The sequence below is a fragment of the Furipterus horrens genome, unplaced genomic scaffold (genome assembly GCF_987537825.1).
Source record: "Furipterus horrens unplaced genomic scaffold, mFurHor1.1.pri manual_scaffold_1, whole genome shotgun sequence".
Lineage (NCBI taxonomy): Eukaryota > Metazoa > Chordata > Mammalia > Chiroptera > Furipteridae > Furipterus > Furipterus horrens.
The window spans coordinates 82547920-82573905 of NW_028327171.1; the positions used below are offsets into that span (position 1 = coordinate 82547920).

The 25986-nt window shown below is 33.5% G+C and overlaps 1 protein-coding gene across 1 annotated transcript in view; it reads left to right on the forward strand.

The window, feature by feature from the left end:
* Nucleotides 1–25175, forward strand: part of SENP7 (SUMO specific peptidase 7) — a 141693-nt gene extending 116518 nt beyond the window's left edge. Inside the window, exons 13-24 of the mRNA XM_090276070.1 lie at nt 1188–1367; nt 2579–2841; nt 4959–5092; nt 6468–6584; nt 11823–11945; nt 13767–13859; nt 14480–14604; nt 15573–15625; nt 18917–18960; nt 19052–19120; nt 19775–19925; nt 23931–25175. Of these exons, the coding sequence (XP_090132196.1) occupies nt 1188–1367; nt 2579–2841; nt 4959–5092; nt 6468–6584; nt 11823–11945; nt 13767–13859; nt 14480–14604; nt 15573–15625; nt 18917–18960; nt 19052–19120; nt 19775–19925; nt 23931–24068 (1490 nt within the window). The 3' untranslated portion in view covers nt 24069–25175. The remainder of the gene's footprint in view (nt 1–1187; nt 1368–2578; nt 2842–4958; nt 5093–6467; nt 6585–11822; nt 11946–13766; nt 13860–14479; nt 14605–15572; nt 15626–18916; nt 18961–19051; nt 19121–19774; nt 19926–23930) is intronic.
* The last annotated feature ends 811 nt before the right edge of the window (nt 25176–25986 follow it).

Sequence of the window (25986 nt, forward strand, 5' to 3'; positions counted from 1 at the left end):
AGAGGATAAATAGGAATACAAAAAGGGTACAAGAAAAAGACATGGAGAAATGGGTTGAGGGAAGGAATAAAGGAGGAAATATGAAAGAAAGATGTTTAAAATGGATTAATTTATAAAAACAAGTAAAACAGAATGGCTGGCATTGGAACATTAGGATAACTAGTTAATAAATATTTGAATGCTTATTGTAAAATGTTTTTAAACTTTAATGTTGTTAAACTGGAGATTTTGATTCAGTAGATCTAGAGTGGGGCCTGATTTGCTGTATTTCTAACAGGCTCCCAGGTGATGACAGTGTCAGAAGCTGAGGAATACATTTTGAGTGGGAAGGTGCCAGGAGATAATGAGGGGAAGAGTACTAAAAAAATTGTTTTAAGTCAGTACCCATCTTGGGTTTATACTTAGTTGATATTTGTATTCCTAGTTTAGTGGCTTGTTTTCTTAAAGTTGTACCAGATGACCTTTAGTACTTCTTTAAAAGTCCTCAAAGGAGATATTTTTAGCTCACTAAGGGAGAGGAAGAAGAATAATTCAGAGTGAGTACCTAGAACTTTTGAGAAGTAAAACCTGTACAAATTTTAAAAGAAATATCTTAGACCACTCAGAAGCTCATACTAGTCTTGAGAATCTTTTGATAGTGGCTGCTCTGTGTAGTAGATTGCAGATGTTTTGGGAGAAGAAAGATGGGCAGAAATGGGCTTATGATAGCATTTGGAGGCTTAGTTGATAATATTGACCAAGATAGGAATACATAATTTTCTGAGTTTTATTATGCTTACTTTTCTGCATTGCCCTCCCTCCCCTCACCCGCCCTTTTTGTTAGTGGTATTGGAACTTTTAGTAAGAAATCTCTCTGGACAAGGGTTTATGCTATGGATGTTTGCATTTGTGCTTTCCATTCCTGGATGTACCTGAGATCATATAGTGTGAGCGACTAAATTGCTACATTTAATTATCGTTTAATAATTATTTTGCCCTTTCTAATTGTAATATGATCTTTATTTACTCGAATCATATTGTTCGGGGATATTTCAGGAAAGTTTAGTGAAGTGTACTGGAAATGATATTTTTGAAAAAATTGGCAAATAATTCTTTTTGAAATATAGTATATTAGAGTTAGATAATGCATAGGTGTTGTATTCCTAAATAGGTCAATTTATTAATTTGCTATATTTTATTTGTTTTAGTGTCCATGAATGAGGTTTTATTGCTAGTGGATACCACACATTTAAAGAGGTTTGGCTTATGGAAAAGTAAGGATGATGATCACAGTAAAAGGAAGCATGCTATCCTTTTCCTCTGGGTCTCTTCACATTATCTTCAGGAGATTCAGACCCAATTAGAAAACTCTATGTTAAGCCAGCAATGTGAGTATAAAATGATTTCTAAATTCAGGATAACCTGAGCAGTCCTATAAATAAAATCTTCTTCTAATATAATATATTAGAATGTAATTTCATTGAATTGAAATTAAGTTCATCGAATTAAAATATTTTATCCCTTAATATGATGTAAGATAAATTATTTATTCACATAATTTTTCCTGATACTTTTACTCAACCAAATGACATTATTTTCTAAAATAAAGGGAATACCATATTTATTTTCAATTACCGTTCTTGGCTCCCTTTCTTATGAGTTTTTGCCCTTATTTTGTTATGAACTGTGACTGAGCTAAATAAAATACAGAAGTCTTTACCTTCAACATTTTCTTTAGTTTCTAAAAGAGGAATTTAGTTTACTTATACTGTATATCCTTTCTCTAAGACTGGTGCTCTCATAACACATATATATGTGTGTATATATAATTAAAATTAGTTATTTTGCTATCCTAATTACTTACAAATTAATTGGGGAAATTCATGATTACATAGAGAGAAATTGGAGATATATAATGAGCCATTTCTAATCATTATGAGGGAAGAGAATGTCATTTGGGACCATCGTTGAAAAGATTGATTAAATAAAATAATATTGAAGTAAGTGTTTTTTAGGAATATATATATATTTTAAAAGTTTCATTTATTTATTTCTAGACAGAGGGGAAGGGAGGGAAAATGAGAGGGAGAGAAACATTGATGTGTGAGAGAAACATCAATAGGTTGCCTCTTCCTTGCCCCCAACTGGGGATCTGGCTCACTACCCAGGCATGTGTCCTGACTGTGAATCAAACCAGCAACCTTTTGGTTCGCAGGCTGGTGTCCAGCAGCCAGGGCTGGAATCTTTTTTTAATTAATAGATTTGATATATGGAGGAGAGTAAAGAAAAATAATTCATTGCTTAGTTATCATTCATTTATTCATACATTTAGTAACAAACATTAGTATTAGATTCTAAATGCCAGGTCCTAGAAATACAGAAGTCAGTATCATTGTGGAGTTTCCATTCTAATGCAGTAGGAGTCTAAAAATTATGACTTTTGGTTCTAGGTTACTAATGGCCTGTTTTGTAATTTAATTTGCTTGGGTTATTACTTTTCTAGTAGTTAAATACCAACCTTACTGTTATTAATAATCAGTTTACTTTAATTATAGTACTATTATAAGACTATTGATAAAAATTGTTTTTTTTTTAATAGCAAAATCCAGTGAATTCATTTTCCTTGAACTACAAAATCCTATTTCACAAAGAGAAGAACTGAAATTGAAAGATATTATGACAGAAATAAGTACAGCCACTGGAGAATTAGAACTTTGTTATCCATTGTCTTGGGTTCAGGCACTTCCTTTATTTCAGAACCTCTCTTCAAAAGAAAGTTCTTTTATTCATTATTACTGCACTTCAACTTGTTCTTCCCCTGCTGCTACTGATGAAGAAGTGAAGATGAAATCAATATCTCAGGTTAGCATATGATTAATATAATTGGTAAGGGGGAGGGAAGAAGTTTGGTAAGCATTCTTTCATTGAAATTAGGCTGATTTAGAAATGCTGGTTTGTCAAAAAGGCACAATAGCCAACCTAAAAGAACTTCCAATGCCAAGGCTAGAAGAGTTTGATCAGCAAAATCAATAATGATCCTGAGTGATTATTAGCAAAGATTAAAATGAATACCCCAAAATCTATGTTGGTATAAATAAATGAATTAATAAATGAATATATAAATAATAAATGATGGATAAAGAAAGTTCTTTTTTAGAAAAGTGTTCCAATTAAATATAAAAGGAATAAAAGAAATACAATAGTTAAACCGTAGTTATGATGGTTGCAGGCAAGGTTCAAGAGATGCTAAATTTAATGGGTGCCCCTATTTATTTCAGTGAGAATACACATATCCCAGATACTTTTGTTTGTTGTCTATTTAGTTATTTGTTTCTATCTTCCTTCACCCCTTGTCCTGTTCTACCCATTTGAAGTGTTACGCTATGAATCCTACTCCGTGCATACTTTTTGGTTTGTGAAGGCAGCAGTTAAGGGCACAAGAACAGCCATGGGGACATTTATGTAAATATGTCTGATTGCCACACTGCAGCTGAACAGTGTGTAGTATGTTCCCAGTCAGCTTTGCCATACTGACATCAATCATTTGAGAAAAGTTACTCAGATTTTATTTTTGTATCTGTGGTAACAACAATTAACCAAAAGATTGTTTGGAAGCATCCCCCGGCCCCCAAAGCTATTTGCTCACATTAACAAATTAAAGTGCCTGAAGCATTAAAAAAAAAAAAAAGAAAAAAAAGAATAAGAGAAATATAATAGTTAAACCATAGTTATGATAGTTGCAGGCAAGGTTCAAGAGATGCTAAATTTAATGGGTGAAAACTGAAGGAGAAACAGGATATGTGCATAATCTCAAAATCTCTTCGCCAATACATTTATCAATTACAAAAAGTAGCAATGGAGAATCCTGACAGACATCACCTTAACCTAAGTGATCCCAGTAATAAGGCATTTTGACATAATATACCTGTCACATCATGCCCTGAGAAGGGCGCATTACTTCTCTGGTTTTCTTCCCAATGCTGTGTAACCTCAATCTAACCATGAGAAAAATCAGAAAAACCCAGTTACAAAATAATTAACTGGTACTCTGTAAAAATATCAAAGTTATGAAAGACAGGGAAAGACTGAAGCATTGTAGTAGGGTCCTGAAACAGAAAAAAGATATTAGTGGGAAACCTAGTGAAATCAGAATAAAGTCTGTAGTTTAATTTATAATACTATACTAAGATTAATTTCTTAGTTTTGATAATTGTACTATGGTTATATAAGATGTTAATATTAATGGAATTTGGTAGATCCTTGTTTGTTTTTTTGCAACTCTTCTATAAGTAAAACTATCTTGAAACAATAGTATGTTTAAATGTGCTTTTTCAAAGAATTTTAATAACAGTTTGAATATATACATGCAGCCTGTGTATCTCTCCCAAATACCTCTAGAAAGAAAAACGTTTAAGTTTGCTGTTGTGCATGCATGTGCACATACATGCTTACACATGCGACAGTTGGGTCTGGGGCTAATCTGTTATTTAAAAGGCTTATAGGAAGCCACATTAGAAAGACAAGGCATGAGACTACCACTATATATTTTTATATATATGTTGTAAAAATTTTGCATGGTAACGATAGTGTATATGCACATTTATATTCTAGTTTACCATTTAGTTATAGAATGTCTATATTATTATAAACTCAGGTTCTTTTTTAATTTTTTTTTCTATTATTTTATCACCTCTTTTGGTCATTCTGAGCTGCAGTTTTCAGATTCTCTTTTAATTATAAAGCCCAGATCTGTAATACTTTAAGTGAAACTTTGACCATTGTATGTACAATATCTTTATCAAAAATATTGTTTCGATGTTTGTATTTTTGCAGCAATTCTAAAAGTATAGCTATGACTCATTGATTTGAATTTCTTTTAGTCACATTTTGTCTTACAAGTCTAGGTTTAGGCTGTCCTTTTGAGTTAATATGTATTTATGTATTTATAAGGGGACTTTTTTTCCTCCATTTCCTGTCAGCCCTCAAATATAGATACAGCCAAACCTAATTACACCTTCCTGCAGAAGCAAAGTAGTGGTTGCTATTCACTTTCTATTACATCTAACCCGGATGAAGAATGGCGAGAAGTCAGGCACACTGGACCTGTTCAGAAGTATGTACTGTGTCATGTTCTGTTTGTAATAGGTGGGCACACTAGTAATTTTCATTCATATTGCTGATTTTAAGTAGTTTTCCTTTTTAAATATTTTGAGTTTTACTTTCATGCTAACAGCTAATAATAGAAATGTTTTTTTTAATTTATGAGAAAGTAAAAAAAAGTGTTATTAAGAAAACAGATGGTGCCATTTTATTTAGTTTTATATTAAGACAGAAATGGCAGCCGAACTGTCAAATTTGGTAAGATTAAAGAATTTATTGAAAATATTTGAATAGCAATGTATGATTTTTAACGTTATATATTTTATATCAATATATAATAGGGAAAATGAAATTGTTTACTAGTGTGTGTCTCAATTTAAGGTACTTTGGAGTTTATCAGAACTTCCCTTTGAGAAATTGCTTCTTTGTTTATGTTTTATCTTTTCTATATCTTCTCATGGTGGAAAGGCAGAATTGGGAATCTGTTCATTTGAAGGACACATGGAAGCGTGGTGTAGGAAAATAGCCAATAAAATAGAAACTATAATGTTAGCATTTAAAATTTTCACATATTATTTTTTGATTTACATACCATGGTTATCAAGATTAAGTCAATTATAGTTGGCTTTTATCTTCTTGAATCTTGCTGATTCAAGAAGTACATATTACCCTGTATACCTTTCTTATTGACTACATTTGTGTAATGAGTATCACCCTGTCTATTCCAAGATTATAGCCAGGAATGCACAACTGGTCTTATTTCTGAACTTAAAAGAGGGTGCCAGAAGAAAGAGGCCTAATTAGTTGTCATCTGTTTCTACTTCTTTTTGGTTGTTGTGCTCTAATTGTTCATTTCCCTGTGTTCTCTTAACTTTTACACTGTAAACACTTTATTATGAGAAACTTGCCTCCTAAATCTCCCATATTATTTATTATCCAGTTGCTGGTTTAGACTAGCCACCAGTAGAGCATAGTTTTTGACTGCTGGCTTTTCTGAATGGAAAGAAACTAGGAATCTGAATAAGGATTCACTTAGAGTTTGAAAGTAGAGCATAGGACAATTTATTGTTTATTACATGTTTGTTTAAAGTTAAAAATTATGCAGAATAAAGACATCTTCAGTGGTATTGAAACTATAACCTGTTGATTTCACAGATATTGACGAGCCCACATGAGAAGGATTGGAAATATACTCAATGAGAGTATTATAAATAAGTTGTGAAAATAAAAGGAGGGAAAATATAATTGCTTGTATCCTGTCAAATATTTTTTATCCTATATATTTTAGTTATTGAATATTACTTCCCTGTTATTGTACCGTATAACAAACCTTTTGGATCCTAGAATTTTCAGTATCATATACTTTAACTTTATTTTTACTTTTTAAGGTTGATTGTATATCCTCCACCACCTACTAAGGGGGGCTTAGGAGTAACCAGTGAAGATCTGGAGTGTTTAGAAGAAGGGGAGTTTCTTAATGATGTAATTATTGATTTCTACCTTAAGTAAGTGCAATGCTAAATAATCTTATTCGTTTTACAGGTTTTGATGAAAATCTCAAAGTAAATCTTTTTATATCTGAAGTATTTAACTATAGATAAAAACCTGCCAAGATGTCAGATTTGAAAAATTTTTGCCTACTAAAGTTTTCTAGAGTTGACTAATTGAGTTTAGTTCCTTTACTTCCGATAGGTAACTGCATACTTCAGAAGAGCTACTGTTTTTTGTTTGTTTTAGTTTTTGTTTATTTTTGATTTATTCTTCTTTGACTATTATTCTGTGAAGGAAGTACTTACGTAATTACAAATCACTTTGGGAACTAACTGAAAAGAAGCAACTCTGTAGTTATGTATTGTACCTTTTAAAAAAAATAGGGGTGTAGAATCTTTAAAAAAATTTTTTTGAACAGTTTAAATGTTTTTTTGTAGTTTAGTAACTGGGTTTTTTTCACAAATAATATATCATAGACATCATAAAATACTAATACATAAAAATTTGCTTCCCTTTTATTGCTGCATAGTGTTTCATGGTATAAAATCCATTTAACCAATCATTGTTAATGAACATTAAGGTGTTTCCAGTTTTATCGCTATTGCAAGCAATGATTCAATTAACATCTCAAACATATATCTCTGTTCACATGTATCTTTCTGATGAATACTTTCTTAGGAGTTGAATTCCTGGTTAAAGAACATGCATGTTGTTAATTTTTGGAGACTAGACTGCCAAATGTACTTTAAAAGGCTTTATCAGTTTGCATTCTCATTAATACTGGATATTTTTTTTTTTTTTACTGTCTACCAACCTGATGAGCCAAAAAGTAGTATCACATTGTTACATTTTGCTTTTCCCTGATTGCTTTTGCATCTGAACATCTTTACTGGTGATTTTTTAATTGTATGTTTTCCATTACGATTTATCTCCCTTAAACTCTCCTCCCCCCACAATCACTGTTGCCCATGTCCATGACTCCTTTTTCCTTTCTGTTTGATCCCTCCACCCCCAACCCCTCTCCCTAGAGCTGTCTGCCTGCTCTCTTATATATGCGTCTGTCTCTATTTTGCTTGCTAGTTCAGTTTTTCCACGTGTGAGTGAAATCATATGGTATTTGTCTTTCTCTGACTGGCTTATTACAGTTAGCATGATGTTCTCCAGGTCCATCCATGCTGTCACAAAGGGTAATATTTTCTTGTTTATGGCCAAGTAGTAATCTGTTATGTAAATGTCCCATAGTTATTTTATCCATTCATCTACTGATGGACGCTTGGGCTGTTTCCAAAGCTTGATGATTGTAAATAAAGCTACAATGAACATAGGTGTGCTTATGTTCTTTTGGAATTAGTGTTTTGGGTTCCTTTGGATATATTCCCGAAGTGGGATCGCTGTGTCAAAAGGCAGATCCATTTTTAATTTTTTGAGATATCTCCATACTGCTTTCCACAGTGGCTGCACTAATCTGCATTCCCACCAACAGTGCAGAAGGGTTCCCCTTTCTCCACATCCTTGTGAGTACTTGTAGTTTGTTGCTTTATTGATGGTAGTCATTCTGACCAATGTGAGGTGATATCTCATTGTGGTTTTAATTTGTATTTCTCTGATGATTAGTGATGTTGAGCATCTTTTCCTTATGTCTATTGGCCAGCTGTATGACCTCTTTGGAGAAATGTCTATTCAGGTCCTTTGTCCATTTTTTAATTGGATTGTTTGCTTTTTTGGTGTTGAGTTTTATAAGTTCTTTATAAATTTTGGATATTAACCCCTTATCAGATTATTGGAGAATATGTTCTCCAATTCAGTGGGTTGTCTTTTTATTTTGCTGATGGTTTTCCATGCTGTGCAAAATCTTTTTAGTTTGATATAGTCCCATTTGTTAATTTTTTCTTTTGTTTCTCTTGTCTGAGGGGATATATCTGATGAAATATTGCTATGAGTAATGTCTGAAATTTTACTGCCTATGTTTTCCTTAAGAATTTTAATGGCTTCAGGTCTAACATTTCTTTATTCCATTTTGAATTTATTCTTGTGTGTGGCATAAGAAGGTGATCTAGTTTCATTTTCCTGCATGTATCTGTCCAATTTTCCCAACACCATTTATTGAATAAATGTGCTGTTGTATGTGCTTACTTCCTCTGTTGAATATTAATTGACTATAAACATGTGGGTTTATTTCTGGGCTCTCTGTTCTGTTCCATTGCTCTGTGTATCTGTTTCATGCCAGTACCATGATGTTTTGATTACTATGGCTTTTTAACACAGTTTGTAATTAGGTAGCGTGATTGCTCCAGCTTTGTTCTCCTTTCTCAGGATTGCTGTTGCTATGTGGGACATTCTGTGGTTCCATATAAATTTTTGAAATATTTTTTCTGTTTCTGTGAAATATGTCTTTGACATCTTGATAGGAATTGCATTGAATCTATAGGTTGTTTTGGTAGTATGAACATTTTAATGATGTTAATTCTTCCTATACATGAACATGTTATATGGTTCCATTTACTTGTATTGGATTGGCCAAAAGCTTCTTTTGGTTTTTCTCTACAATGGCTCTAGTAGCTCTTAGTTGTCTTTAATTGCATTCAAAACAATTTTGTTAGATTGTATTGTGACAACTGTCCTATCAATGTGCATTAAAAAAAACATCAAAGTAGGTGAATTTTTGTGTAGCCATTTTAATATTGAAGATGGAAGAAAATATGCAACATTTTTGTTGCATATTGTATTATGTTTTATTATTTCAAGAAAGGTAAAAATGCATTGAAACACAAAAAAGATTTGTGCAGTCCATGGAGAGGTGCTGTGACTAATTGAACATGGCTAAAGTGGTTTGTGAAGTTTTGGGCTGGAGATTTCTCACTAGACATTGCTTCCCATGTAGACCAGTTGAAGGTTGATAGTGATCAAATCAAGACATTAATTGAGAACAATCAATGTTATACCATGAGGGAGATAGCTGACATACTTAAAATATCCAAATCAAGTGTTGAAAATCATTTGCACTAGCTTCATTGTGTTTATCACTTTAATATTTGGGTTCCACATAAGTTAAGCGAAAAAAACCCTCTTGACCATATTTCTGCATGTGACTATTTAAACATAACAAAAATGTTCTGTTTTTAAAACAAATTTTGATGGGTGATGAAAAGTGGATAGTTTACAATAATGTGGAATGGAAAAGGTCATGGGGCAAGTGAAATGAACCACCACCAACCACATCAAAGGCCGGTCTTCATCCAAAGAGGGTGATGTGTATATGGTGGGATTGAAAGGGAGTCCTCTATTATGAGCTCCTTCTGGAAAACCAAATGATTAATTCCAACAAGTACTGCTCCCACTTAGGCCAATTGACAGCACTCGACAATAAGCATCCAGAATTAGTCAATAGACGGTGCATAATCTTCCATCAGGATACTGCAAGACCACATTTATTTTTTAAAATTTATTTATTTATTTATTTGTTTGTTGTTTTGTTTATTTATTTTTTAGAGAGGAAAGGAGAAAGAGGGGGAGAGAAGCATCACTGTGTGGTTGCCTCTCACTCGCTACCCCAACTGGGGACCTGACATGCAACCGAGTTATGTGCCCTAACTGGGAATCAAACCAGCGACACTTGGCTCTCAGGCCGACACTCAATCCACTGAGCCACAGCAGCCGGGGCTCAAGATCACATGTTTTTTTGATGACCAGGCAAAAACTGTTAACAGGTTGGCCAGAAAGTTCTGATTCATCTGCCGTATTCACCAGATGTTGCACCTTTGGATTTCTGTTTGTTTCGGTCTTAAAAAAATTCTCTTAATGGAAAAAAAAAATTCATTTCCCTGGGAGATTACAAAAGGCACCTGAAACAGTTCTTTGCTCAAAAAGTAAAAAGTGTTGGGAAGATGGAATTGTGAAGTTGCCTGAAAAATGGCAGAAGGTAGTGGGGCAAAATGGTGAATGAATATGTTGTTCAATAAAGTTATTGGTGAAAATTAAAAATTGGTGAGAAGTAAAAATTTTATTTTTACTCTAAAACCAAACAATCATTTTGGCCAACCCAATATCTTCAATTTCTTTCCTCAGTATCTTATAATTTTCCGAGTACAGTTCTTTTACACCCTTGGGTAGATTTATTCTTAGGTATTTTATTCTTTTTTTGAAGCAATTGAGTAGCATTGTTTTCTTAATTTCCCTTTCTGGTAGTTTGTTATTGGCATATAAAATTCAACTGATTTCTGGAATTTTTGTATCCTGCTACTTCACTGAATTCATTGTCAGTTTTAGTAGTTTCTTGTATCCCTATAATAGTATCGTATTTATATTTTGTGAGATGAATTGGATCATTTTTTGGTGTTAATTTTAATGTGTTATTGGAATTAACTAATAGAATTTTATTTCTAATTCAGTTCTAATTGTATTTTTCTGTACTTTCTTTTCATGGAACTGCCTATTTCTTTGTCCCTTATTTTCAGAGGGAATTCGACATATTTTTTAAAACAACTTTCTATTTATTTTTTAAATTGATGAATAACTTTCAAGTAGTAAAGTATACAGCTAATGAATGTTCACATATGCATGCCCCCATGTAATCATCATTCAGATCAAGCATTCTTGTGTCTCCTTCTATGTAGTATATTTTCCCTATAAGCACATTATAAAAAAACTTCAAGTTGTCTCTGTCTTTTATGCTTTTAGAAAAAGCAATTACAAGGTTATTATTGAACCTGAATAAACATTAAGAATAGCAGAGTTCTCTAATCATGAAGGGTTTAATTATTAAATGATTGAATTATGATCTTATGTTGAAGGATTTGTAGAAGTGGGTTAAGAATTTGGAGAGTAGTCATGTCTCAGAATTATTAAAATTTTTCTAAATTTATTTAAGATTTTCAGTTTTATTATTTGATTGTGTGATTATTTGGTTAATATTTTCTTCTACCCTCATTCCTCTGGACTGTAAACTCTATGGGGAGAGGTACTTTTTTTCTCCTCTTGTGTCTGTAGTGTAAATATGATGATTGGCATATGTTAGGAATTTGATAAATATTTGTTAAGTAAATAAATGAATAAGTGAGCAACTTCTGCTTTAAACAGCCTTGATTTAGGTGAGGTAATTAAAGAAGAAAAATAACTGAAATCTGAACAAATTGCAAGTTTGCTTTGAATATAATTGGATATAAAAGAATATTTCCAGAACACATAAGATAATTGGGGGAAGACCCAGTAAAATCTAAAAATAACTTATTTTTGTGGTGTTGCTACTTTACCAGGTATCTTATTTTGGAGAAGGCATCAAATGAACTTGTTGAACGAAGTCACATTTTTAGTAGCTTTTTCTATAAATGCTTGACGAGAAAGGAAAGTAACCTAACAGAAGATAATCCAAATCTTTCGTAAGTCAATCTTCCAATGTACTTTAGTTTTGAGAGGCAAATATACCATTTTCATGTTCTTAATGAAATAACTTGATATAGCATTCCCTACAGTGAGCAATATTACCACTTGCGTAGGTCAGGGTCTCTGCTCTGTGAGACATTTTTCATCCTCCCATGGTACTGCTCCCTGTCACAGGGAGGCTAGCTCTTGCAGGATGCGATTTTAATTACATGTCCTTTGGGGGACACTGAAAGTTGGAAAGTAAGGAAGGAAGAAGCTAGGTTATTTCTTCCTTACCTTCTGCCTTGGGTAATAATTCTGGTTAGTTTCTCCTCCTAAAGTATAAGCTCCATGCGGTCAGGGTCTTCATCTGTCTTATTTTGTACTCTATCCCTAGTGCCTTTTTGCTCAGTGCTTGAAACATACTAGGAACTCAAAGTAAAAGATAAATAATAATGTGTATTGTTGAATGGAGAGAGAACTGGAAGACATTAATTGAGACTTTCCTGCACAGGAACTGATAATAAGATTAAGTTGTGGCTCCCATGTTCTCTCCTATCCTCCTTGCCCCATCCTATCTGTAATATATTCCCAGTCAAATCAAGTTAGCATAATCAGGAAATCTACCAAACACCAACATAACAGAATAGAAAACTAGATTTCTATCCTTGTGATTTGCAAATGGAAAATCAATAGACTGTATACTAGTGGAAAGCAATTATTTATAATCTTGTAATAGTTGGGTCATTCTGAAATAAGAAAATTCAGTAAATGTGACTCATTATTTTATGAAGTTAGTTTTCCACATCTTTTAGCCCATTCTGGATCCCATCTTACTCCTCATGTCGAGCCCTGTGATAGTTAGTCACATGTATAGGGATCTGGCAAAGATGTCTGTTTCCTGTATCATTTGATAGATAAATCTGTAAGACCTTAATGATTTATTTAATTCCCTGGATAAAAAGAGGTCCTTCAAGAGACTGATTCCTAATCTAGAAGTCACATACCATCTCCTTCATGCCACTGTTAAATACCATGCTCTCCCTAAAATTATTTTTTGACCCCCAAACTTGGTTTGATATCTTCCTTCCTTAACTTTTGTGATGATATAAAGTAAAGAAATTATTATTTTTCTGTGTGTGTCCCAATCCTTTTATAGGTGGCTTTCCTAGATGCTGTAACAGTTCCTTATGACCCTTATATTTTAGTTATTTGTTGTGGGGTTTTTTTTCTGCCTTCATCTTAAAATAAATTCCTTTATGGTAGTGTGGGTGATTTCCATAATCTCTTCCTAGGAACCTAAAAAATATTTGTTGAAGAAATAAAATGAAAGATGGATAAATGGTGGCTATGCTTAACTCATTGTCCTATAGTTTCTTTATATATAATATGAAGGGAGATGAATTTCATTTTAAAAATCTAAGAATATTTGTCTCCTTCCTCCTCTTGTATTATGTTTTAAACCACCTCCTTCTTCACAGATATAACATGTAGACAATTCTATTAAGGCCTAATAACAATAATTTATGTCGTGCCCATATGGAACTAAACAGAATAAATAGGTATAGTTGTTTACATTCAGCTGTGCCACTTTTGTAATTACAAAATACTTAATAAATTTTCTACTACATTATTTATAAATATTGATCAGATTTAAGTATACCTAGGAATTAATAAAAGGAGATAATATTCTAGTGTGTTATATATTATATATTTTGAAAAGAATGATTAAATAAACCAAACCTAGCAATTTTCACTTATAAAAATGACTCTTGAAATCCTTATCTTAAATTTTTAATTTTTTATACATCAACTATATTTATCTTTCATATTCCCAGACTGGCACAAAGAAGACATAAAAGGGTGAGAACATGGACTCGCAACATAAACATTTTTAATAAAGATTACATCTTTGTACCTGTGAATGAGTCGTGAGTATTTTAGATTATTTCAAAATAAAATTTGAGAGGGTGCATATTTAAATTAATTATCAGTAAGAAGTGTGGGTACATAAATCCCAGGTATTATTTTAAATCTTCTTCTAAAGAACTAAAACAATGAGTTATTTATTTTGGGTTTTGGTTTTGATAGTGGTTATACTGTAAAAATAGTTAAAAAAATAAGTAAAATGACAAATGACCACGAGACTAATGACTGAGACATTGAATTTTATTTTTTGGACTCGAAATGATTTTATAAATAAAAGACTGAAAATTTTTTAGGGTGAATCTTCAAATATTTAAGAGAATAAGCTCTTTAAGCACTAATAGAAAAACGGTGATGCTATCAGTCTATTAAAGCAGAGTTTTAACAGAAAACGCTAACTGTGCGAAAGTAATTAAGTTTGAATAACTCAGATTTTATCCTAAGCAGTCTTACTTCTTTACTTAATTAGTTTTGGAATGTGTGCTCTATATTACATCACATATTACAATTGACTTCTTCAAAGTTGATACATAGTTTGTCATACCCATTTTCTTAGCTGTAGCTCTAGAAGTATTCTGCATTGTTTTGATTTTGTGTTATTAAGATTGTATTTCTTCTTCAACAGGTCTCACTGGTATCTTGCAGTCATTTGTTTTCCATGGTTAGAAGAACCTGTATATGAAGATTTTCCACAAACCATATCCCAGCAATCTCAGGCTCAGCAGTCCCAACAAGACAAGAAAACAATAGGTGATAAGCTTAATATAAATGGTGTTTTTAATAATGACAAAAACAGTGAAGTGATTATAGGATGTTAAAAGATAGCATAGTTATTTATTATCATTAAACTTATTAGAAGAATAAATGAGAAATTTTCATGATAGATGCCCAGACTCATATATAGACAAAATGTAATTCTTAAGTTATATTGTTATATCAAGTTTCATCACAGCACTTTTTTTTGAATAATCTTGCTGACATGACTAAGAATCCATGCCATAGCTTGAAATCTTCAGGCATAGCTTGAAATTCCCCATTTTTCTTAATATAAAGTAACACAATTCTTGTTGACACTAGTAATTTGGCTAGGTAATATTGGGTCTCTTATAATTCTTCCATGGTTTCTCTTATGTTACAACACTAATGTTAGTTCAGCAAGCATATAAGCCTACTTTCTTTGAAGAGGAAAAATAAAAAAATTATGTGTTTTATAGCTGTAGCCTGAGTGGCAAGCAGAATTAATAATAGCCATTATCATTAATACTGACCAAAACCTGGGGACAGGGTTTTTGATAAAGCAAATGATTATTTCCAATTTTCTCTAATGATTCTCTTCTTCAAAACTGTACTTATGCAATACTCTATGACCACGGGTTAAATGAACTGTTACTAGGCAAATTAACGCTCTTCACATTAAAACAGCAGACATTTTGATTAAAGATCCGTCTTTGAAGATTGTCTTTTTATAGGAAACTGGTCCAGCTAACTGGTATTTTAGGTTTTGGCTATGGGGTTTATTTGTTATCTGATAATAGCTAACCATTGTTAGTTTTATCTGTTGATTGAATTTTGTTGATATCATTAACCATGAAAAAAAACTAAGTAGTTTGCTGGTATTTTTTTTCTCTTTAAATATTACGTGCATACAAATTAGAATTTAAGCTTATATAAATACTTTAGACATAGAGACTCATAACTGCTTTGTTATTTCTAACTAGATAATGATCTACATACTACTTCAGCACTGTCCTTGGGTACGGTGGATTCTCAAGTAAGTGTGTTCTTTATAGATGTGAAGGAAGGAAAACTCATGAATCTGTAAAATACAGCATTGCTAGGTGTGCTTTGATGGACTATGGTGGCTCATAATTAAATTTTGCTACTTTATGATTTTATTTTTTGTATATTTTATTGATTATGTTGTTACAGTAGTTCCAATTTTTTCCCCCTTTGCTCCCCTCTGCCCAGTACCCTCCTTTCTCCAGCAATCCCACCCCCTTTAGTTCCTGTCCATGGGTCATGCATACAAGTTCTTTGGCTTCACCCTTTCCTGTATTCCTTTTTTAAAATCAATTAATTTTTTTATAACAATAAAAAATAACAATCCCTCCCTCTCAGACTTAAGACCCTTTATAATCTTATAAAGGACAATGGTCAAAGACCTCGTGCTCCTCTAGCTGCCTCAAGCTGGACATGGTCGTTGTCCTACCTACCCCTGGGTTCAGAAATCCCTAATAAGAGTGGGGGGTGTGGAGGGGAGGGTGGCCTTCCCACATGGGGAAGGATCGTGCAGACTCCAGGTCAGTTGGCTGTCCTCGGACCATGACATGCTTGGTTTAACAGGCTGGCATTCTTGTTGTATTCTGGGGGCAACCGATTTGGCAAAACAATTAAAAGGCATCATTCAATCCATAACCACTAGATGACAAAAGGCAACAATTACTTTTTCAGTGTCCCATATTAGGGGAAGAAAAAAGGCTCTTTGGAGGAAGATGTGCAAGTCACATCACGCCTGTCCAAAGCCCTTTTGCCCACTATACTTAGTTTGGGCTGAGGGGAATATTTTAGGTTACCCCATCAGATCTCTGGGCCCTTTCTGTCCAAGCCATTAAGTAGAAAAGAGAAACCAGTTTTAAAGTGAAGCCCACAGACTACCCCATACTTCACCAACCCAGCCACTTAGTTCAACCAAACCATTGAATCTCAGGAGGCAGCGATGCAGAAAGGATTAAGTGAGGCCTATACATATGGACAATCACTCAGGTAATGAGATCATAGTCTTATGCCCTATGAAAAAAGAACACACACATTAATTTATGCAACATAACTCACAAACCAGTGTCTAGATCTGCAAGGCTGTCTTATTGGGAAGACATCAATTTGCAAGGCATTTGATATTCTTCTTGCCTGTAAATTAAGCATCTTTGATGATGTCACAGACCCAGTTTAACTTTCAAATGAAACAAACTTTAAATGAAAATAAACTTTAAAGACAGCTGCACTAGTTTTATAGTCTACTACTGAGCATTGTGATTTTCCTTGAATTGCGATTTTTCTCCTTAAGATTACCCTCCTTGTCATTAAAGGGACTGCATTAAGTCCAGTTTTAATTTATCATGTTTGTTTGCATAAATACAACAAGAGCAGCAAATGATTACATATGATCTTTAAGTCTGTTTTGCTGGAATTTACACAAGGAACTTTTAGGGTGACCTTCAGTCTGCCCTTCAGGGCACAGAAGCTGAGCCACATACCTGTCATTCAGCCTTGCCTGTGAACACCTGTCTTTTCCAAGTCCTTCGTGTTTTCAATTGTGCTTTAAGGTCCTTTCGTTCCTTCCCTGCAAAGATTGCCATGGACCGCACAACCAACCAAGGTACCAGGCCTTTTTTCTCGTGGGCTTTTATTACCTTCGAAAGTTCCTCAGGGCTTTTTGGTAACAACCAGAGCCCAAGCCTGTCTCCTTTAGGCATGACATTCCGGTTAAAGTCATGGTCAACAAAACCTCTATTAACAACTGGTCTTATTTTATGCAAAGAACGTTATATCATTGCTTACTTCTTCAGAATGCCAAATTCTGGAGAGATCATGTAGGGAGAAAAATATACAGTGTGAAGGAAAATCCTTGTCCTTCTAATATTCACTGAAATTGCATTTCCGTACTTTACATTTTCTTTTGTTCACTGTCCTATATGTGAGGTTTTCTCTTTGGGGGAGGGGTTTGCTGGCTCATTTACTAATTTATTTTGCTTTCATTATTTTTCCCCCACTAAAAATTTTTATTTGTTTTTCTATTACAGTTTTCCCATTTTTTTCCCTACTGCTTCCCCATACCCTGTTCACCCCTTCTGCTTTATGATTCTTTAATGGATTTTTGTTGAGGCAGAAAAGAGAACATGAGAAATTATCATTCTTTTTATATCTGTTTAGTTTACTTTAACTCCCTAGGTTTGTTTATTTAGTTAATAGTTTATCTGATCATCTTAGTTGACTACTTTTCTAATATCTAAGGGTCAGATTTACTTTTATTCTTTCTTATGTCAGCAATTTTTGAACTTAGTGTAATTAATAAGCTAAGCAAGCATATTTTATATCTACTTTTTTTATATTCTATTTTTCATTGTGAATTGTTGATAAAAATTATTCAAAATAGACTCATGGTCAATCCATATGACTCCTGAGACTAAGATAGTTACCATTAACTTTTCTACATAAGGGCCTCTGAACTAGTATGCATGTCCAGATATGGTGTCTTAATTGATAATAGCCATCTAATGAATTTTTTTGTATGTGTAAGTAGCAACAACCTCCCTGACCTAGGCCGTGTCTTTACTATTATGGTACAGAGTGGGCAGAAGAAGGTGGTCTCCTTTCCTGCTGTGACTGTGGCAGGGTAGGGGAGATCCTTCTTGCTCCTAAGCCAGGTTTCCCATTGGGTTCCTTGAAATACTTGTTTTAAGATGGAGTTTATGATAAAGAGATTCAAAGGTCAGGTAAGTTGGGTAAACCCTGTGTGCTATTCCTGTCTTAGAGTTTTACTGTTACATTAGAATAGTAAAGATACTGAGAAGTTCTGCATAAAAGAAATGTTTAAGTTTGACCTATTGTTTCTCAAAGTTATCAACAAAACACCAATCCCTTCCCTTCCCTTTCATATACATTAATACTCTGCTTCTTGTGCTTCAGAGGAAAGAAGTGTCTTCACTGACATTATTTATTGAGGCAGAAAATGTATGTAAGCATAGATTCAATGAACTTGTTTATCTTTGCTTAAGATGAAAACTCTGAATAGAAGTAATTCAAGTTCCAGGTTGTTTTTTAGGGCATATTAAAGGTTCATAACTTCTTGGAGCCAGATATAAAACTGTATAAACTACTGTTTCACCAGTGTAAGAAAATAAATCAAGGAATTAAAAAAAATAAAATCAGTTCACTTTAGTTGAAAAAAACATGTTTTGAATTTTAATATCAAAATTGTTTGAAACATTTTACAGAGTAGCTGAATATTAATTTATTCAAACTAGTTTTAATTGCAAAGTCATAAAAATTCATGTTATTTCAGGGTACTGAGATGAATATGTCAATACCAAAGAAAATATGTAAAAGGTAGGTACATACTATAATAATATTTTCAGGTATTTCACTTCACTTCATATACAGATGTATATATCCTGATTTCTTCTTTTGCTCTTTACAGGCCATGCATTCTCATATTAGACTCCTTGAAAGCTGCTTCTGTACAAAACACAGTTCAGAATTTACGAGAGTAAGTAATGACAGTTTACCCCTTCAGTCTGTTACCTAAAAATCTCAGTTTTGAAGCTACCTTAAGAATTACAAGACTATATAAGAATTATATTTTATTATATATTTAGATGAGGCCAATGAATCGAATCAATATTATAGATTCCCTATTATGTGTTAATATTCAAGTATAAATATTTCTCAAGGATTATTTCAAAAGTAAATTCAGAATTTGTATTCATAATTGAAAAAAAGTTAATTTTGCAAAGTAGCAGTGCAAATATTAGTAATTATTAAAAGTAACATTTTAAGAAAAAACTCACATTCTTATTGTGTGTGTGTATGTATATGTGTTTGTGTAATTTTGTAATTGACTCTAAAGATCTGGAAAAAAACTAGCAGCTAAAGTTTAAAAATAATTTGTTAGTTTACTTTGTGTTTTTGAGTTTTAAAAGTTGAGTCGTTGAAAAAGGTCTAGCTTTTAGTTGAAAACTAAGATGATTTTCTTTAAAGTGGGACTTTCCAAGACTGCCATAATTTCTACTGTTTAAGTTCAGTCTTTGAACATTTGGCTTGAGCCAGCACATCTAGAAATGAATGTTTTTCACTTTGTGAAAATGTTGAATAATAGTAAAGAGATTTCTCTTCAAGTCACTCTACTTTTTAATGATTTAAGGTATTTAGAGGTAGAGTGGGAAGTTAAACGAAAAACTCATCGTGAATTCAACAAAGCAAATATGGTGGACCTATGCCCTAAAGTTCCTAAACAAGATAATAGCAGTGATTGTGGAGTATATTTACTGCAATATGTGGAAAGCTTCTTTAAGGTATGTAAAGATACAAATAAGTTTCTTATTCTCAGTTACCAATATATAACCACAAACTACTGGGCAAGGGAAAGGGCAGGAAATGTTATAGATAATCAGGAAAGAAAAAGAAAAGAAATGGAACCACAGATAATTCAGATATTGGAGTTAGCAGATAAGAACTTAGAAATGATTTGATTTATATGTTAGAGAAAATAGTCAAAGATGAACAAAATGAAGAGATGGAATCTAGTAAAAAAATGAAGTGAGCATTCTAGTGTTGCAAATGTATAATGATATATATGAAATTAAGAATTTATTGATTAGTTCAGTAGCAGACTGGATACAGCAGAAGATAGAATTGGTGAACTTAAAAAAAGAAAAGGCAATAGAAAGTATCCAGTTTTCTCAGAGATAAAAGAGAATGTAAAGAAAAGAACAAGAGAGACTTCCGGCCAAGATGGAGGCATAGACTGACACGCTCTGTCTCCCTCTGCAACTAAGAAGGATTACAACTACTGCAAAACTAAAAATAAGAAGAAGTTCCTGAAAATAAAGCTACATGGAAGTCCAGCGTATGCAGTCATAAACAAGTGGGGCTCATCCGGACAGGTAGGAGGTGCGAATCTGTGGCTGAGAAAGATTGAACTGTGCTGGAGGCGACAGCCGCAGCGGCGAACAGCAGGACCTGGTGAGCAGACGCCTGTGTTTGGGGGGAGGAGAGAAGCGCCTGGGGCCTGCCCCGGCTGTAGACCAGATCCTTCGACTCGCAATTCCAGCGCCCGGGAAGGCAGACCCCATTGGGAGGCGGCCCTGTTCCTCAGCGGAGAGTAACAGCAGGAATCCATCTTGGACCCCTGCCCCCATGCAAAGTGCCACAGTGTGGTGAGAAAGGTCGTCAGGTTGTGACGAGCACACGGGGCTCCGCCCAATACAGCATAGGAGGTCTGATAGCGCCCCGCCCAAGAAGGAAAGATAAACAAAACGTTCAGAATGGCAGAATTAATGATTGAAAGACCAATCACACAGCTAACGAAGAAACAAATAAAAGCCTTGATTGATGAACAAATAGGGAATCTTTCCAAGGCTCAGTTAATAGCTATAGTTGTAAGACAGCTTACAGACCTAATAACGGGGCTGAATCAAGACAGGGAAGGAATGAAGGCTATTCCTGCTGAAATGAACAAAAATACATACAAGACAAGTGGTGAGGAAGGGAAAGCCATGGGTCAAATTAACAGATCGGAACATAGGGAGGGAACAAACAGTCAACCAGTGCAGAAAGAGGAAACGAGAAGTGAGAAATATGATGAGAGGCTCAGAAACCTCTGGGACAGCTATAAGCGATTGAACATTCAAATTATCAGATTGCCAGAGGGTGAAGAAGAAGAACTAGAAATTGAAAAATTATGTGAAAAAATAATGAAGCAGAACTTCCTTAACTTGGGGAAGGAAATGAACTTACAGGTCCAGGAAGCACAGAGAGTTCCAGATAGGCTGGACCCAGGGAGGACCACACCAAGACACATCATCATCAAAATGTCAAAAATTAAAGACAAAGAGAATCTTAAAAGCAGCAAGAGATAAGAGAAGTATTATGTACAAAGGGGTCCCAATTAGACTATCAGCGGACTTCTCAAAGGAGACTTTACAGGCAAGAAGGGACTGGCAAGAAATATTCTAAGTAACGAAAGTCAAAAACCTACAGCCATGAAAACTCTATCCAGCGAAGCTGTCATTCAGAATAGAAGGGCAGAGAAAGTGCTTCCAGGACAAAGTAAAACTGAAGGAGTTTGTTAGATCCAAACCACTGTTACACAAGATGTTAAAGGGACTTGTTTAGGAAAAGGAGGATCAAAACTATGAACATTCAAATGAAAACTATCACAACAACCAACAGCAGAAGCTGGGGAATCGAAACAAAGGCAAACTAAGTAGGCAATGAGAGGGGAAAAAGAATTATAGGTACAGGGAACATATTGTGGGGAGGTTAGTGGGAAGGGGGAAGGGGAAAAGGGAGGGAGATGATGCAGGAATTAAGAAGCATGGTAGGAGGGAGTGGAGTAGACAGAAAGATGTTGAGAAGAACTATATGCACAACCAAGGGCATGGACTAAGGGGGCGGACAACTGGAGGGAGGAGGGGAGCAGGGGGGAAAGAAATTGGGACAACTGTAACAGCATAATCAATAATTTTAAAAAAATTAATTTTTTAAAAAAAAGACTAATATAGGAAAGGGTGAAACTGGGGAACTTACATGCAGAACCCATGAACATGAATTAAGGGGAGTGGGATTGCTGGGGGAGGGGCTGTGCTGCACAGAGGGGAGCAAAGGGGGAAAAAATTGGAACTATTGTAACAATATAATCAATAAAATATACTTAAAAAAAAAAAAAGCACCAAGGGTATCAGGCTGCTGTACTCCTTATCTCTAAAGAAAATACTAATAAAATTATATATCATTAAAAAAAAAGAGAAGAGAACAAGAGCGTAAGAGGCAAGTGTGATACAGACAAAAAGTCTAATTTACATATAATTGGAGTTCCAGAAGGATTACATGGGGGTGGGGGGCACGTAGAGAGTAAAGCTGACAAAAATTTGAAGAAAAGTTTTCAGAACTAGACTCATGTATTGAAGTAGCTCAGAAAACCATAAACTAGATAAATACAATAAACTGTAGCAATATTAAAGAAGAAATTTTAAATAGCAAGGAATCACTCTATGCATTTTAAACTGGGAGCTTATTACTTTAATCATTATCTGTTATTTATGAAGATGGGTATAGGAGTAGGGTATTTATACTTAGAAAATATTTCTATTTTCAAAGAATGAGAATTATAAGGTGTAGTTACAACTTTTGATGTAATTGGAGAGGAATGATAATACATTGCGTAACGTGGTACACATTATGGAAATTATTGAATATTTTATGTTGCCCCAATAATTCTGAACTTCTAATACTCTTTCCAAAGAAATGTGGTTTTATTTTTAGAATATTATAAGTGCCTTATTATATAACATATTTTGAGCTTGTTACATAATTCTACATTATATAGCCTTAGTAGTAGAATATACTTCTAATATAGGTTGTAGCACCATTTAATATTTCTGGGGGAAAACTTGAAAAACTAAACCTTGTGTTTTACAAATTACACTAATATAACTGAGCTTTGGCAGAAAAAATACAGGTTTTGGCTAGACCACTCCCAACCTGTGGGACTGGTAACTAAACCCTAACAAAAACGACATTAATTCTAATAAAAATACTTGCATAGTTAAATCTCATTGACATTTGATCCGAGAATCAGTCAGTCTTTTTTTCAGGGTCATACCCTGGGACTCTTTAATTTCTTAAAGATATAAGTCCTTCTTATGTCTGGCTTCTAATAGTTTCAGCAGATTTATAAACATGATCTAGAGGTAGCCTTCTTTAACAGTTACTTATTTTTCTGAACATGGGGTAAGTCTTCACAGTTGTAACTTACAACTTTCTGGTTAAATTTAACATGATGGAAAATACAACAATTCTTGAAGCCATTAAATTGGCTATTTCTTGCATTAAAAGAAGGCACTTCTGCAGGTTGTTGTGTGCTTTTTTAAAATCTGAGGTTATTCATTTACTGCTAAGGATTTCTCTTTGTTTATAACAGTTTCAAAATATTATCGTGTTGGAATAATTTGTGTTCAGACCAACCTGACTAGTATTGTGCTGAATCATTCTCTGTTTTACTAATTCTGTTTTCCACTATTCAGTTAAATACCATTGTAGCAGAACACGGTTTACTTTTTATGTTCAAAAGTTAATAATTTAATGAAATGTAAAGTTGATTGTGGTAATGGTTGCACAATTCTCTGACTGTACTGAGAACCATTCAATTGAATATTTTAGGTCAGTTTTATGGTATGTAAATATATGTTAGTAAAGCTGTTTAATTAAAGTTGGCAATTTCTCATTTCTTGTAAAAATGAAATTCAAACAAATTTGACTCATACCGCTAAAGTGGTTGCATTCTTTTCTCTCTTTAGGATCCTATTGTTAACTTTGAACTTCCAATTCATTTGGAGAAATGGTTTCCTCGTCATGTAATAAAGACCAAGCGGGAGGATATTCGCGAGCTCATTTTGAAACTTCATTTACAGCAACAGAAGGGCAGCAGTAGCTAGTTAATCTGTACAAACATGGCACAGATGTTCTATACGATTACTGGAAAGCTGCTTACCAGCATTTGTGTTAGCCAGCTCACAGAGAAGAAAATAACTTGTAGTAGTTTTATAAGTCATTGAACATTATTTAAAATATATAAGGTATATTGTTAGAATTGTTTGGATCTCATAGATGAAGTAGAAAAGGGGTGATATATATAAACTTATTAGATAGAAATTAAAATTTCATAAATTCGATATTTTTCTGATTTAATATGCTTGGATTATGCAATAGCTATGTAAGGTGGGAATGTTTTTGTAGATAATAAAACTGTGTGGTCTGTACTTCCACATCACAGGAGTTGAGGGGACTAAGGTCCTCCCTGATGCCAGCCCTGGTGCTTGTCAAATGTTGACAAGTCACATTATGTTGTAATTCTATTTTTTGCAGCTCAAGCATGCAGTATGAATACTGTGTATTTTTTTTTAAAGAATTTAGTATCAAGGCTTCAGAAAATGCCATTTATGGCATCTCTTCTGTATAGTGTAAAAGAAGACGTAAGTTAGGAAGATGATAAAAATTCAGTCTTTCAATGTGCAGCTTATTTTTCTCAGTTGCTAAATGGAACTGTTACTCTGCTGTAACTTTTTTTTCCCATTTTTTGATGTCATATGTGGGGATTTGAAAATTCAGTTCATTCAGGGTTAAATTTGGAACAAAAAAATTTAGCTATACAAATTAGGTTTTAAAATTGTATCTGTAGTTCAACTTAGTTTATTTGAGATATAACTATATACTGACTCCTACATTATCCCAGCATATATGTACACAGTTTAAGTATAGATGATAAAATTGGTGTCCTTATAATTTTAATTAAAAAATACCCTCAAAGTCTTATTTATTATTAGAGCTAAATATATAATTTTATAGCCCTGTTACCCAGTATTCCTCTGAAAAGCCAGATCGCTCTCATTGTTATTTTTATTTTTAAACTGTAATTTTCAGAGACCTATAATCCCCATTGAACTTAATTTTTTATTAAATGTTCAGGTAACAGTTCTGAATTCATGTGATGAATATAAATACTTCACAACCTTCTAATGTTATCAGGAATATTTTGAGGGGACAATTATTTTCTCAGATAAGAAAATTTTTTAAAGAATATTTTAATCTTCTGTGTTAAGCATTTCTTAGATTTACACTGTGTATATAAAGCAGTGAAGCAAAGGCAATTTAAGATAAAGCTAAAGTAGGAACATTTTACTTCAGAATCTTGTGAACTGATATTGTCAGTTAAACCTCACTGTTCTTAAGCTTTTGTTAATTTTGTCACCATCTTTATATTGTTAAAGATATTTGTCTTTTGAAGGTTTATTACGAAGATGCTTGTAATTACGTGTTTCATTCCCAATTTGTGTGTGTGTGTGGGCGGTGACTTCTTTAGGTGACTATTAATTATTTTGTACGCCTAATTTTGGGAAAGCAAGTATATAATACATCTTCTTGTGATTTCCTAACTTTTTTGTTTGTATGTTTTTCAAAGATACCACTGTCCTTTATCATATTTTGAAGATTGTTTAAAATTCATTTTCCTAAGTTCATGTGGAAATGCTTTGAGAACATCAACCTTTTATATTAAATGTATTTCCAATTCCTTATGTTGAGGTGTAATTTTTTAAAGAAATGTGAGCCAGTGTTAGAAATGAATTTTGAATTGTACCATAGCCAGTGCATATCATGTAACTGGTGCTTAGATTAATTTTTCTTTCTGTTTTAACAAGCATATAGTTGATTTGAATGTCAGTCAAGGGGACATTTGGCAATTTTCTAGGTACAGTAAAATGAATGACAGATCTTATTTCTGAATCATTTATAGTTTAATGGGAGAAGTGGACATATGAACAGTCTTAACATTCTAAAAAATTTTTTAATTTTTAA